At 45.1% G+C, this 14,671-nt stretch overlaps 3 protein-coding genes across 29 annotated transcripts in view; 2 read left to right on the top strand and 1 right to left on the bottom strand.

Annotated features, from left to right (window-relative positions):
- Positions 1 to 8,012, top strand: part of LOC117212263 (microtubule-actin cross-linking factor 1) — a 52,121-nt gene extending 44,109 nt beyond the window's left edge. For 21 of the 27 annotated variants that reach the window (XM_033456910.1, XM_033456907.1, XM_033456905.1 and 18 more), the window contains 8 exons: positions 678 to 829; positions 3,989 to 4,151; positions 4,248 to 4,385; positions 4,470 to 4,647; positions 5,129 to 5,191; positions 5,580 to 5,699; positions 6,140 to 6,199; positions 6,461 to 6,623. In XM_033456910.1, the coding sequence (XP_033312801.1) occupies positions 678 to 829; positions 3,989 to 4,151; positions 4,248 to 4,385; positions 4,470 to 4,647; positions 5,129 to 5,191; positions 5,580 to 5,699; positions 6,140 to 6,199; positions 6,461 to 6,623 (1,037 nt within the window). Of the gene's footprint in view, positions 1 to 677; positions 830 to 3,988; positions 4,152 to 4,247; positions 4,386 to 4,469; positions 4,648 to 5,128; positions 5,192 to 5,579; positions 5,700 to 6,139; positions 6,200 to 6,460 lie in introns of all 27 variants that reach the window. The other 6 variants (XM_033456918.1, XM_033456919.1, XM_033456920.1 and 3 more) reach the window with 2 other exon arrangements.
- A 116-nt stretch (positions 8,013 to 8,128) lies between these two features.
- On the bottom strand, positions 8,129 to 14,557 carry LOC117212269 (formin-2-like). Its single transcript, XM_033456933.1, has 9 exons — positions 13,764 to 14,557; positions 12,768 to 13,170; positions 11,550 to 11,719; positions 10,227 to 11,469; positions 10,020 to 10,150; positions 9,660 to 9,944; positions 9,039 to 9,576; positions 8,682 to 8,938; positions 8,129 to 8,618 (listed from the first exon to the last, which is right to left on the bottom strand). The coding sequence occupies exons 1-9, from the start codon at positions 14,250 to 14,252 to the stop codon at positions 8,472 to 8,474; spliced, it is 3,663 nt and encodes a 1,220-aa protein (XP_033312824.1). The 5' UTR covers positions 14,253 to 14,557; the 3' UTR covers positions 8,129 to 8,471.
- Positions 14,435 to 14,671, top strand: part of LOC117212295 — a 74,595-nt gene continuing 74,358 nt past the window's right edge. Inside the window, exon 1 of the mRNA XM_033456986.1 lies at positions 14,435 to 14,573. Within this exon, the coding sequence (XP_033312877.1) occupies positions 14,571 to 14,573 (3 nt within the window). The 5' untranslated portion in view covers positions 14,435 to 14,570. The remainder of the gene's footprint in view (positions 14,574 to 14,671) is intronic.

Raw genomic sequence — 14,671 nt, 5'->3', positions numbered from 1 at the left:
ACGATATCCGTCTGATTTTTATCCTTAATTATCACTCGAACCTTTCACAATTATCGTCGGACAAATATTCTATAATACACTGTATTTTGTTTCTTTTTTGTTCTACCGTACACTCGCACATGAACATACCGCGTGCGCCGCTATCATTGCCTTTTAACTGATACTACCGCCGCTACTATCGCTACTACTATCTACTCTCGCTATTACCGCTACAATAACCTATACATTCTCTACTCTGTTACTCTCAACTCCAACTTTCTCTGTGCACGACACCTCAAACACCTCGCAACGATAAAACTCGACCAAATCGGCTCTTTAATCTGTCGCTATTGATAACGCGCATGATTACTCGATAACGCCGCTGTAACTACGCCCCTACCTACGTATATCTGATCGCTTTACGTATTCTGTATATCTTTGATCGCTCTGATTTATACTATGTTTCCTCTATTATTTCTCGGCTACCCGTTAATTATCTGCTCTATATATTGTTACCTCTTTCTACGCTCGTTTTATCTCCTCTCTCTCTCTCTTTCTCTCTCTCTCTCTCTCTCTCTGTCTCTTTGTAAAAAAATACTATTTTCTGTACTCTGGCCCCGCGCTCCCTTTCTCGACACCCTGCGATACATATCCCGTAACGCCTTCCTTCTAACTTGCGTGCACGCAACACACTGTAGCCAAGGGAAGAACGAATATCGAGCTGCGAGAACAATTCATATTGGCGGATGGCGTCAGCCAGACAATGACGGCGTTCAGATCGAAACCGAGCCCAACCTCGACGCTGCAGCGTACGCCAATCTCATCCGCGAATGCCGGACCCATCACCAAGGTAACGTGTGTGTATCATCATTCTCTCGTATCCTCGATCGATCCTTTAGGTCGCGATCGTCGAGTTTCCAAACTCATTCGAAAGTCATTCATTTCGTTTGAATTTCGCAATTTGACGAATTTCGATATCATGGTCCGGGATCGATCCGGGGAACCTTATGGCCTCCTTTGCGTAGATATGCGAGACCCGGCACACACGTGTCGAGGCAACTAATCTTTTCGTGTTAACAATCTGTTTATGTGAACGTATAACTCCTACTCTCAACGTAGGTTGCTACCTTGCTACTTGTTTATCGCCACTCGTGCATTCAAATTCGCAGTAACTGCGTGAACGAGGCCTAAACATTTGTATATCTTTTTCATGTCATCGAGTCGCGTGCTCGAGTCTGCCCGTTTGAGGGTGGTTTGAGAAAATGTATGCAACCTGGACCGCTGGATCGTTCGTTGATCCGTTCAGCCGCCCAAAAGCCGATCGATGCTCCACGGTGAATGATGTTGTCGGAGTTTCCTTAGTTCGATATCGATCGCAACGATCGCACGCATCGTAGATCCCTCTCCCTCATGTCGTTTCTATATCTCTTGACTTATCTCGGCTTTACTCCGGTCATCTTTCTCTCTGGTCTATATACGCCTAAGCTCGATCGACGACCTCGCTGTGATTTAGGTAAGTATTATACCACTGACCCGAGGAAATCAGGGACTATGTTTTTCTTTCCAATCTTCTGGACTCATTCTTTTTTATCCTCGCATGTGAGCATGTCAGCTTTCGAAGTGGTAGCAATCGTCGCACCTACAGCTACCTTAGCTCAGCCAATTGCACCTCGAGGTAATTGCTTTCAGCCATTCCTGTCCCTCATTCGGCTCAACTCCGAGGTCCTTTTTGGTTTTCAGCCTATCAAGTCCCCGAAAATATCTCCCGGCCCTAGCCACGCTGATACGCCCTCGAAATCGGGATCGAACGGGTCGTGCAGTGAATCGGGACGATCCTTGGCGCTTCATTCCGCCGAGGGAATACAGAGAGTACCTCACCTCAGGAGATGCGATTTCACGAGAATCTATCACTATTTTTTTTTCTTTTTTTTTTCCTGACGATTCTTTTCTTCTCTATCTCTATCTCTGTCAGAATCTGTACATTGAATCGTTAGAATCCAACGTTCGACGTCGGTTCCAGCGACGTGCTCGACATCGCCGTAATCTCCTCGACATTCCAGTGATCTGTCCACTTGACAGTGCGAATATGGAGCTTTTGATCGATGAATATATCAAGGCTGTTATAAAATAGTGTTATATATATGCGAAAAAAGCTTGGAAGAATTCGTAAGAGATCGGTCGAAAGATCCAATATTCGTTCGATCGACGGACAAACGTGAGAAAACCGGTGCTTTCGCCACATTTACGACCGGTGTATTCCTAAAATTTTCGTTTATGGTGTAGCGGAGGAGTTTATGAACCAGCTGACGCCGATTTTTGAGAGTTTGAGGCAAAAGGAGGACCTCCCGTGCTCGTATCCCCTCCACATGCACGCCCCCTCTTATCATTGGGTAAATAAGAAAACTCTGTCTACTCTTTTAATTTCTGCTGTCGATGGTGTGACACACATTGTATTATCCAATACAATTGATTAACCGTTTTATTTTATATTTTCTATCGAGTTCATCTTTATTTTCTGTTTCTTTCTCTTTGTTTCCTTTTTTATTTTTTTTTGGGGTGATAGTGATTTGTCTTCCTCGAGTGCGCTTATCACGTTCCTCAGCATCGTGTGACGACCGATGGGAACGACTCGTTGTTCACGATTTCAACGCCCGACTATATCGTACCGATCTCGCTGTCCCGATTCTTGATCTCTGTTTCTTGTGTTTTTCATTTATATATATATATATATACGTATATTTTGTAATTTGCGCTACTGCTACCGCTACCGCTGCTCTCAGCATTCCCGCAAGTATTGTCGTTCGATTCTCATGGCGATGCGCGCGTACATGAACACGACGAAACATCCCCCACGTCTCATGGCATCATCGCTTTAACGAGAATCATCTATGCATGCGGTAGAAATGGTAGTTTAGCTCGACGATCGTACTTTTCATGGTTTTTAGGCCGATTCGCGGGACGATATTTTTAAAAGAGCCGGCGCATGTATCACACTGAACGCGTAAAACGAAATTTCGTTTCGAGTTCGCAGTAGCTCTCGGGGTTTTTTATACTGTCTTTCGTTTCCACGTTCGTTAGCCTAATTTGCCGTGTCTAATTTCTTAAATTGGATGCCTCTGAACGATCTCCCCTTCCTCGTAGGACGAACCGAGAATTCTTCCAGCTCGTCTTCAAAACGATCGGTATCCTCGATCTCTTTTATATTCGCCCGCTTAGAATTTGTTACTATTTTCTTCTGGATCGAATATCGAGGGTGCCGAACGTTGTAGGACGTGTAACGTTTTTCGCGAGACGCGATTCGCGGATACGGTGAACTACTGTATCGAATATGTGCATAACGATCTCCTGTATTGCTGTATTGGTGCGTGCATAGTGGCGTTGATCGGAGATACTTCGAACCATCATAAGCTACTCTATCTGTCCCAACTTCCTCTGGTAAGTTTGCATGGATCTTTTTTTTTTCCTTAGACGTAAAAAGTCGCTGTCTATCTCTCTCGAGCTACCACGGTGGTCTCTATCTTTTTCACTGGTCTTTTTGTTTTGTTTTTTTCTATACTTCTTCCTTCAATCGATCGATCGGTTTCTAGTTCGCATCGGTGGCGTTGAATGGTTATATACGAACGACCGAGGAGCACCGCGGAAAGAAAGAATCAGATTTCTTCGCGATATCGCTGATGCAAACGTCACGTGGCGGAAGGAAATTTGTAATTCTCTAAGTACAAAAAAAAAAGGAAGAAAAAGAAAAAGTAATTTTTCCAATTAAAATATTTATTTTTTATCGTTTGAATTCGCTTCCTTCCGCCTTGCGATTCGACGTGTATCGCTTCAACTAACAGTATCGGCGCGTCCCACTCGCGCGTCGACCGGTTCAAACAATTCTCGCTATTTGTCTATCTGTTTGTTTGCCTCTCTATTTCTACCGTGTACTCGCCTCCTCTGGTAGAACGCATTTTTCCGTTTGGTTTCCCGTCCGTGTTCGCTTAATCAAGATGAGCTTTCTATCGCGTAGGTGAGGGAACGCAGCGCTCGCAGCGTTCCCATGGGACAGTCGCGAGCATCGCGCTCTTCGTTGAGCGCCGGAACGCCGGACAGCCTAAGCGACAACGAGAGCTCCTTCAAGCTTGGCTCCGCCAGGAAAACAAGTACACCCTACAGAAGCTCTATGACACCGGGTAAACAATTCTATCAAATGTTTTTATCCTAGATTTTAAATCATTTTTTAGTCAATTTTTTGGGGTAATTTTATATTCATCGTTCGATAACTGCAGGCGGTAGTCGACCATCCAGTAGGCCAGCTTCGAGACCAACGTCCAGACCAACCAGTAGACCCGGAAGTAGGCCCGCATCCAGGCAAGGAAGCAAACCACCGAGTCGCTATGGTTCCACACAATCGTTAGATAGTACTGGTAGGTACTTATGAAAGATCAACAAGCTTTTATTCGTTTTAATATTTGGAATATGTACTTTCTTTGTGTTTCTATTAATTTCAGATGATTCGACAAATGTGAGCCGCATTCCACGCAGAACGGCAGTCAGCACGACAGGGAATACTCCTACTTCTAGCAGACACAATAGTGTGTCAGGAAAGCGCTTATCGGTGAACGGTTCGAGTTCACGACCTCGAACGCCCACCGGCCTGGTTAGTCCTGCCAGTGGTGTTCCAGCTAGGTTTGTACCGACATCTTCCGTTTTCCCGTGTGTTCATCTGAAAAAAAGATACAGAAATTTATCTGCGATCAACTAACCTCGCATCTTGTCGAATCTAGATGATTTTGTCGCATCGTCAATTCTCGTGGTAGAGACATTAACGACGGTCGTATGTATCGTGACCTATTTCGCATCTCGTATTCCTATAATCTTGGAATGATATTGATCGACGTGTCGTGTGCAAGATACGGTGTTCGTTCTCCCGGCATTTTGTTCATTTTTTACCGTTTTGTTTTTCCTTTTTTGTTTCGTTTCCCTTTTTTCATCTGTTTCTCCTTTTCTTTTTTTATTATTCGTTTTCCGACACCGAACGAAATCTGCGAATAATTTAGAATTAGAGAAAGCAGAGACCACGGTTTTAGAGCCATGCCTATTAACCATTCGGTACTCACGTGTCAGTTAACGACGATTAACGTAAATTTAGTTAATAACATTTTTTTAGGTTTGGCACGATCCATAGAGCTTCGAGCATTCCAACCCTGACTGGTGTCGGCACACCGATCAGGTAAACTAAATTAACAATTATGGAATCGAGGTCAAAATTGGCGATTGGCTTTAGCTTCATTTGTCACATGTTATATACTACATACATAGCGCTATTAAGGTGGACTGTCTAAATCACGGTGCCTCGTATCATGTAACCACTCTTCTAAGTTCATATCTCTATCGCGTAGGCAATGCTCGCAGTGGTGATGGAGGTGTTTTCTTTCCATTCATTTTTATTTTCTGTTGGATTATCTGTTATCTCGGTTTAATTACTCGTGCTTTTTTTCGCGGCTTGTCAAAGGGAAGAAGGAAACGATTAAATCAGTCGAAAAAGCTAAAAGGGGAGCGCGATAGGTATACCGCGTACGATAGTTGATTAACTGATTAATTGAATGGTGATGGTTTAGCCGTTCGAGGATCCCCGTATATGTGGGCACGGATATAAAATCCCCACAATCGACGACCAGCAATATTTCCACTCATTCTACGCAAAGCAACTACTCGACGGTTTCTACCGATTCTACCGGGTATGGCTGAACTCTTTCCTCCTCTTATTAACACCGTCACGTCTTTTCTGATTTCTTTTTTCTTTCTGCACTGGATGTCATTTGCATGCGCATTGGAATATCTTTTTTGATTTGGTACTTTTTTTAATGCTTTCACATATTGTAGTATCGTTTCCATAGGAAGCGAGTTTACGATAGCAAAGTAAGTAAATGCTTCTCGACGAACGCAATCGTTCAACGAAAGGATCTGTATTTGACGATGAACGATCGCGCTGCTCAGGTGAAAATTACTTAACACCGATCGCAAACGTGTATGTTTTATACGTTTGCCTTCGGTGTTCGCACAATTATCACGACGTTTGATTTGCAGCTTCGCCCTATTAACGGCCGTATTTCATCCTGCAGCACCGCTTAAGATCTACTTAATAATATGGTATCGTGTTTGTTTTCTAACACTATAGGAGCAGCTCGATGTGTACAAATTCAGCAACTAACACCTCGTCGGCCGTTAAGCGAGCTAGGTAATCATCGTTTCGGTCTGATTCGGTTTACACGTAATCTAGTTTGTCGCTTATATCATTATGATCACGCGGACCGTCCTTAAAGAACCCAGACGGACATAGCGGCAATATTTACACGCATTTATATTTAATACGCAGCCGATCGACCAATCTGCGTATTTTTTGTTCGCGTGATCGATCGATTTCGATCAACGAATCGATCGTGTTCAATCCGTAAACTGTGAGAATCTAGTATAACACAAACTACTGATTTTTCTATAGAACAAGGACACCGTCCAGTGGATCGAGCACGCCACTGCCGCCTTCTTTGAAGCTATCCAGGAAACCTTCTGGAGCATCGGATACGTCCGTATCGACCACACCGGCCACTAAACGAAAAGGCAAACCAACGCCGATCGACCAACGGGCGCCATTCCGATTATAGTCAGCAGATATCATCGTAGTCACTGAAAGGCCAAACATTTCTGAAAAGCTGCGATCGTCGGCGATCGAAACGAGAACACGTCGACGCTTAGGATATTCTAATATATAGTAAGAATAGATTCGAATGCGCAAGGCCGTTACCCGAGAGAGTTGCTCGTGTCGTTGCTAGCTTTCGCTGCTTCGGATAATTAACGCCAATATTCTTCTTGGGGACGTCCGAATCGAGTGAAAGAGCTTAATATTATTGAAATATTTTGTAAAAAAGAAGAAAGAGAAACGAAATGCATAGAAACATGAGGAGATGATAGAATGGACGCGGTTACAAAGCGATCCAAAAAGAAACAAAATTATTGCGGAAGTGGACGTCGGTTGTACGTAAGGAGGACGATACGTACGAGTTAGACATAAGTTCCGCGACCGAGCGTACCAATTAACTCTTTCGTAATAAATTTTCTTTACTGCGAATAGCGATAACGATCATTATTAATGTAAATGTAATTTTACGTTATCCATAGGACTAGGTTTTTACCGGTCGAGTAACGCTGATGATTAACGTTTCATGTTTCGAAAAGTAAAAACCGTTGCCGCAATGTATGCGTATTCAAGAATCACAGAATTCGACGATGCGATGTACGCCAGGTCCCGCGTCGCTGACTTGATCGATTCGGTCGATCTTTTTCGTTGTTTCGTTTTCTTTCGATCGTCGTGTTTTTATTTCTTTTACAATCGTTTTCTCTCTGTCTCTCGTTTACTGATGGAGAAAGGGCCCTACGGAAAGAGCAACACGAAACCGAAAGGATATCAACAGGAAAATAGTAGGCGCGCTGTATATGTACATATTGCTCGATTCTCCGGGTCGGTGTCGCACCGGGAACCACTCCGCGAATAAGACAATTTCCTAAAAAATAAAAGACACAAATTACGCTACACGCAACGATTGCCTTAGGTCTATCGCCGTAAACCGCTTCTGCGCGAATCGTACCTGCCTACCGAAGTGAACCGACGCACGGATGAACCGGACGGGCCCTTAGAAATGTCGGCCAGGCGAACAGAGAACGCGTTTAATATCGAAATCGTAGCCGCTTCGTCCAAGATGAAAGAGGAAAAAAGAAAAGATAAACGGCAAATGCCCGTTTTATACCTATCGGGCTTTACAAACGATGTATCTATTTTGCGAAAGGCATTTCCGAGCGTTTTTCCCCTCGTTTTCTTCCCCATTTTTTTACGTTTTAGAATGCGATAATTAACGCGCGAGATAGCACGATTCGTACGATGATGCGATTAATCTATTAACTATTCTTAAATGTTAATCTCTGTTTTCGCTTTACTTGAAGGTTCTGTATCGTCGCTACTAATTACAGTGGAAAAAATATACGCAAACGCACACGCATTTGACACCAAAAAAAAAAAAAAACTGATGAAACTGAGAAAATCAACATGAAAAATTTCCCCCCATATCCTTTCGTCGAGAATCGAGTTAAACAGAAGAAAAAAATCGAAGACTCATGTAAAAAGTATCGTTTATTAGAATTACTTCGATTTCTTCATTCGCGGAACAATCGTATTTATAAATTAGACGCAAACTTAACCAGTCTATATACAATATAACAAATTCATGCCAACAAATATATCTACAACAATAATTATTATTTCGTTTTAGTTTCGACGAAATTAGTGCCGTAAAGAGTGGGACGGACCGAACGGAACGGACGATCGATCGATCGATCCCATAAACTATCTTTATTCGTGACAACCAGACACTATCCTCGCTCGAAGACGAGAATAGTCGTATTCGTTCGACTCGTTATAACGCATCTATCGATGTATTCGTGATATCGAATTTATTTATTTATTTTCGTGAGAGCTTTTGAATCCGTGCTTTCAATCCCGTGGCGCTTAGTTTCAATTTTTCCACCTTTGCTTTACTTCCGTATTTCTTTCTCATCTCTTCCATTCGTTCCTTTCTTATTCGTTGTTGCTCCTTTTTCCAGATATCCTACGAAATCCGTTATACAAGTATAAAGAAATTCGAGGGAATAAAATATGACGGATGATGTACCTTGAAGTCCTGACAGAAACCGAGCCAGAGGACGAAGAACGCGCTCGGATCGGCCGCGTCTAGGTTCTTCGCGCCTTTAGGAGTGTACTGGTAGAATTGCATCACAGCCTTGAATTTGCTCTTCGCGTCGAGCAAAGCTTCCTGCTCGTTTGCCAATTCTGCTCTTGCCACGCGGAAAAACGCATCCATCTTTTCTTTGAACGGTCCTGACGATTCGGGATCCGCTTCAACGACGATTTCACATTTTTCGGTACATACTGCAATACAAAAAAGAAAAAAAGAGTACAAAGATAGAAAAATTACAATTTCAGCGTAGAATTTTAAAAAAAAAAAAGATGAACGTTTATAGATTTTCACCTTGAAGTTCCTTCTTTAATCTTTCTAATTCGGCCGAGACATTCTCAAAATTAATGTTCGATGCCGCCTCCATGTCTGCCGGTTCCGGAACCGGTAAGGGCAAAGGTTCTTCGAAGTTGTGATCCTTCTCTTGAGCTAGTCTCGCTCTAACTACATAGTGGAGTAACGTAATACCAGGTACATTTGACTTCACGTCCCTCAACTTCCCTAGAATTTCCAGACCAAAACCGTCGGCTTGCCCTCGCGTCCTGTTTCCGCCATTCATGTAATTGCCGAGCGTGAGAATTAACGCCATCACTTTTTTCAGAGAAGTAGAATTCCGTAAAAAATCGCACGTGCTTCGTAAATTTGTTAACTTCGATGCAACGAACGAGATCGCGTCTTGAAATTCCGCTTGAAACATTAGACACGCAATTCTCTCGGAGAAGTGATTTATACTGGACAATTTTTTGAGAAAAACCTCTGGTCGATCCAGAGGAATGTCCGTATTACTCTCCTCGAAAGCTTTTATCTCGTCCAATTCCTTCTGCGTTGGCCTCTAAGAGCGATTAAATCACACAACGTTTATATTATATAAAGAAAAATCTTAAACTATACGTTTTATAATTTTCGAATACCTACGATTTCGTATATCTGCTGCAACGCCTCAAGGTTAACCACACTAGTATCCAAGTTGTAAACCGCGTTCTCAACCTCGCAGAAGTCTACGTGCAAGCTCTTCTCCAAAATGCCCACGGTCTTGGATCGTTTCGAGTCGAGAATCTTTGCTGGTTGTATCTTAGATGGTTTCGAAGCCTCGTCCGCTTTTTTGACCGGTTTTCTGGCGGTCACCTGACGAGAGAACAGGCCGGCGAACTCTTTCATATCCAGATTTTTCTCTTCCTCTAGTTCCGCCCACAGAGGAATCTATCGAGTGAATACAATTAATAACCTTGACTTAACAACTCTTCTTCCTCTTCTGCTCGTGTTATAACCAAGTACCTGAAAGGCCGATTCTGAAGCGTCGACGGAACCACGCCCCGTTGGTATTACAACCTCCGTTGGTACCAAAATCCTGGTCCAGTAGAGCGGTTTCATAGGAACCTCGGGACAGAGCGGCTCTTTTCTCATGCCTAAACGAGGAAGATCGTTCTGATAATCGCGAAATCGGCAGCGTGTCTCGTAGACAAGTCCTGTCCTGTTACTCACACGCTCTGCTGACTGGGTACCAACCTCCAACCGGAGGTGCGGGTAAAGGGCAAGGTCCTTGCGATGGTCCTTGAATTCCTGGCGGAGGCGGAGGCGGAGGAGGACCTCCGGGTATACCCATAGGCGGCGGTCGTAGCATAGACGGTGGTCCACCGGGAATGCCTCCGATCGAAGGTGGTGGCGGAGGTGGCGGCACGCCCATCATAGGCGTGGGAGGAGGAGGCGGTGGCGGCGGTCCTCCGGACACCGTACCGATCGAGGGCGCTGGGGGAAACGGTGGGGGCGGAGGAGGAGGAATCGGTGGTCCTGAGTCTAATCGACTGATAGTTGACGCAGAGGATAAAGGTGGTGGCGGAGGTGGAGGCGGTGGAGGCGGTGGAGGCGGTGGAGGCGGCGGAGGTATCGAGTTAAATAGAGGTGTCTGAGGCGGTGGCGGAGGCGGTGGAGCTGGTATGGAACACGCCTGTCTTAAGATCGAGGGTGTAGGGGATGGAGGTGGTGGAGGCGGAGGAGGTGCAGGTGGTGCTGCTTGTATCTCACCTGTCATCGGTTGCAAGGTTGGCTGCGGTAAGGGAGGAGGCGGTGGAGGCGGTGGAGGCGGTGGAACTGTTGGTAATGAAGTAATGCTTCGTTGAGACGTAAACGATTGCGTCGGGGTGGTGGAGGCAGGTAGCGGAGGTGGGGGTGGGATGGAGAAAGATGGTTGAGAAACGGAGGCTGAACTGTTCTGAGAACGATAGTCTAAGAAGGGCGATGGGGGTGGAGGAGGTGGTGGGGGCGGAGGAGGAGGTGCACTCGAGTATGCAGGCGGGGAAGAAGCTTGTGGCAGTGGGGAAGTTAGGGTCAACGATAATCGAGTAACACGGCCCGGTGTCGTGTCGTTTCCGGAAGCCTTCGCGTCCTTCGAACCACTTGCGACTGATGTCGTGCAAGTGGCACTCGAAGATTGCTCTTGAGAAGTCGCATCCTGAACGATAGTCTTCTCCAACGATGAACCGAGCGTTCCAGAAGATTTCCCTTTGGATAAATCTTCGGAAATTGCTTCCGGGAAAGTTGTCGTAGGAGATGTCTGCGTGGATTTACCTTGAGTAGTTTTGTTTGCATGTTTCGCTAGTTCTCGAAGTTTTTCGAGTTCCCGTTTCAGCGACTCCTTCTCGGAATCTTGTTGGTCTTTCGCGGAAGCTCCTTTGGAAGTTAAACTGGCAGATATAGATTGCGTATCTTTGCATTGGGACTGATCTTCCTGAAACAAGTGGCACGTTTGTTTATTTTGTTTTTAAGTACATGATCTTTGACATCCACTAGAACGAACAGACGTCTTACTGTAAGCTCCTTATTCCGCGTGACACCATCAAGCGTAATTGATCCGATAATACCATCCGATACAAGTCTGGAATATATTCCAGCCGCAAATTGTTTGACTTCGGCTTCCGTAAGTATCGACTTTAATTGATCCGGCAGCGCCGAGATTAACGTTCCAACGATTCGTCGTTCTGAAAGATTAAAATATTTTTAAATTCTTCCCTACTTCTTCCCGTCGATTGCACGTTTTCTACCATGCAGTCTCACCCGATCATTCGTTTCAAAATCAAGCAAAACTCGAGGAAACGAGACAAACATCGAACCTGTGCAACTTTCACTGATCGAGTACGGTTTAATGACAACTTCGTTTTTGGCCTCGACGACGTTCCAGCCTTCGTCCGGCATTGGCGGCTGCTCTTATCTGCACGTGACTCTGAACTTTTCCGACTTTAGGCTCACATCGTAACTGGATTTCCACGAAAACTCAACAGCGATCCACAGCGTTCGCCTTGCCGTCGTCGTCTGTGCTCGTTTTCCGTAATTTGGAAAATGTCGCGCGATAAGTAAATGTTGGCCGCCTTGTTAACCTCTGACAGCGTCGAGATAATTGCCAATCATATATCTATACAGTTCGCCTTTACTCGAAACATGCTCCTTTCCGTAAAAACGATCTCGAAGCCAGCAACTATTCGGAAGAAACGCCACCTCGATAGCTGCCCACGTCATATTGAATGGCTAACGATGAATTTTTTTACGACGTCCCGACGAATTTCACTTTCAAAATGGGAACGTGATCATCGCTCGATGTTGAAACGGGCTACATCGCGAAACACGAGTGCGACACGTGGCGAAATCACGCCTCCCTGATAAACTTTATCTCGTTTCTTATCGAAGCTTTATCGAAGCGGAATACCTATTACTCTCGGTTGTACATCGTTACCGGCGCTTCGCGAGTAAACAAGTTTCTCGTTTGCCTCGTTTCCTGATTGAGAAATTAAAATGAAGTTACGGATCGTTTGAGAGTACGCGGTATCATTTCTCCGAGCAAGTAAGCTATCGTAATTACGTAATTAAAACTACATTTTATCGTTTACGACAAGCTGATACAAAAAAAATTTGTTAAACCGACATCGAAATGCCATTTTTAACGATCGGGCCATATACTTTGAAACGTCCTGTAACTCATTTTTAAATCTCGTATTGAGGTTACCAATAAGAGAAGATACGAGTTCCGCTCACCGAAAAGCGGGGACATGGAAGACGGTCCGACCTCGTGACTCTTCAAAACAAGTGCCAATGACGTCGAGGCTGCTTCCTCTTTGGCGCCATTCGTGGCGCCGGCTAATTCTTCGGGATCGGTAAACACACTGTCGCTCGAAGACTCTTGGCTAGGTGGCATCGAAATCTCAGTCACAACCATGCACTGATTGGCCAACCGCCATGAGTCTGTGACCAGAAGCGTAGGGTCTTGCTTTTGAATCTGATTTGTTGCTGGCAACAATGGCGCTTCCGATGAATTTTCTTTGGTCTTCGTTTCTGTTAGCCCGACTCGTTCTATCGCTCTTTGAAATCCATCTTCTTTATCGTGTTTTTCTCGTACCTGTGACTTCTTCCCCGAAAGCTCTGCTACAACTGGGCTGACCTATTTGAAATAAAGAATCAAGAAATTCCAAGTTATTTCGATATTAAGGTACTTGAAGAATCGATTTTGAATCCTGTGCCGTTTGATTTTGTCCGATTAGATATATATATATATTTTTCCTTTCATTAGGAGGATATGTGCAAAGAAATAGTGAATTTTTTCGAAATGGTGGAAGCAGGTGGTTGGAATCGTATAGAAAAATGGGCAAATTTGTTCGATTAACTTTTACACAAGAAATCACATTCTTTCGTACATCGTAGAATCACGTATATCGTACTTAAATTGCTTGACATGCGGCGCCAGCATTTCAGTTAGCCTCGACTTCCGAAAACATCTGAACGTACCAGTGTGTGACTTTCAACCAACTTCACACGCACACACACCCGGTAGATTACCATAAACTTCCAATCGACCCGTAGCAATTCCAATCAGTCCAAACTTCAGGAATCAATTATTCGACCGTTTAGCAGGGGCGGAGTTTTGTATACCATCATCCCCTTTTCTCATCGAAGAACACAGAAAGCCGTCGTACCATTTCGTAATAAAACACGATAGAACCTGGAACTCCATTCAAATCGTTCCCTATAACTGACCTTCCTCTCGGTAGATCCAGGTGGTTTCGGAGCCTGCCTCTTGTGAAACGGTCGCTTGTCCACACCACGTCTCTGACATACTTCCATCTTTCTAGCAGGTGTTTCCTCTGAGTCACCCGTTTCTCCATCATCCCCGGTGTCGGTCGCGTCGTCAAGACCATCCGCTACGGATCCTGGCGTGCTCGCAGTTCCATCCGCAGCCCCTTTGCCCTTCTTTCCTTTCTTTCTAGCCTCGCTTTGCAGATTGCCCATGGCAGGATCGCGCGGCGACGCTTCCCTTGCCGCGAGACTGTTCGGCCCACGGCAGGAGGAGGCGGTGGCTCGTTTGACGTCTGATGCAGCGGTTGCGGCTGCAACGGTGGTGAATGCAGCCCCGACGTCCCCGGCATAGAATGCTCGGAACGTGTTAATACAGAAACGAACGACGTCGCGCAGATTTTGGCTGGCGTGCTGTGACGCGGCTGCGCTCTCGTACATCCTCTCCTTCATCCCAACTTCGGTCGATACCACCAGTCCTTTGCTTCTTCCGCAACAGTCGCCGGTGCCTTCTAGCGCGGACACGCGTTTACGCGTGCCGTTACACTCTGTTCCTTGCGACTGTGGCGTTGCAACTGCCGAGAAGATTCTTTCGGTCAGTGGTTTTTGGGAAAGATGCCAAGTTCAGGCTCGCCTACGGGAAACATTGTCGTAATGTCGTAGTGTTCGATTGACAGGGACCCGGGAAAGAGGTAAGGGATTCGCGGTTTTATTCCCGGCGAGTGAATTCGACGATTCGATGGTCGGCCTGTCGTTTAATGCGTGTGAACGATGGTATGATATGTATGGTTGCGAAATAAGTCACCGATCTGACTTCGAAAGTAACCTTCGATCGTTCCCTGTTGTTGTTGCTGTTGCTGCTGACACAAATA

The sequence above is a fragment of the Bombus bifarius genome, unplaced genomic scaffold, assembly GCF_011952205.1.
Source record: "Bombus bifarius isolate JDL3187 unplaced genomic scaffold, Bbif_JDL3187 scf7180000008288, whole genome shotgun sequence".
In the NCBI taxonomy this organism is placed as follows: domain Eukaryota; kingdom Metazoa; phylum Arthropoda; class Insecta; order Hymenoptera; family Apidae; genus Bombus; species Bombus bifarius.
This window is presented reverse-complemented; position numbering and strand designations above follow the sequence as displayed.

Excerpts from the sequence above, each read along its gene's own strand:
- LOC117212269 (XM_033456933.1), bottom strand. The coding sequence starts at position 14,252 with ATGAAGGAGAGGATGTACGAGAGCGCAGCCGCGTCACAGCACGCCAGC. Across the intron at positions 11,720-12,767 it reads TTCCATGTCCCCGCTTTTCG|AACGACGAATCGTTGGAACG; the intron begins GTGAGCGGAACT and ends TTAATCTTTCAG. Across the intron at positions 9,577-9,659 it reads TGCAGCAGATATACGAAATC|AGGCCAACGCAGAAGGAATT; the intron begins GTAGGTATTCGA and ends AATCGCTCTTAG.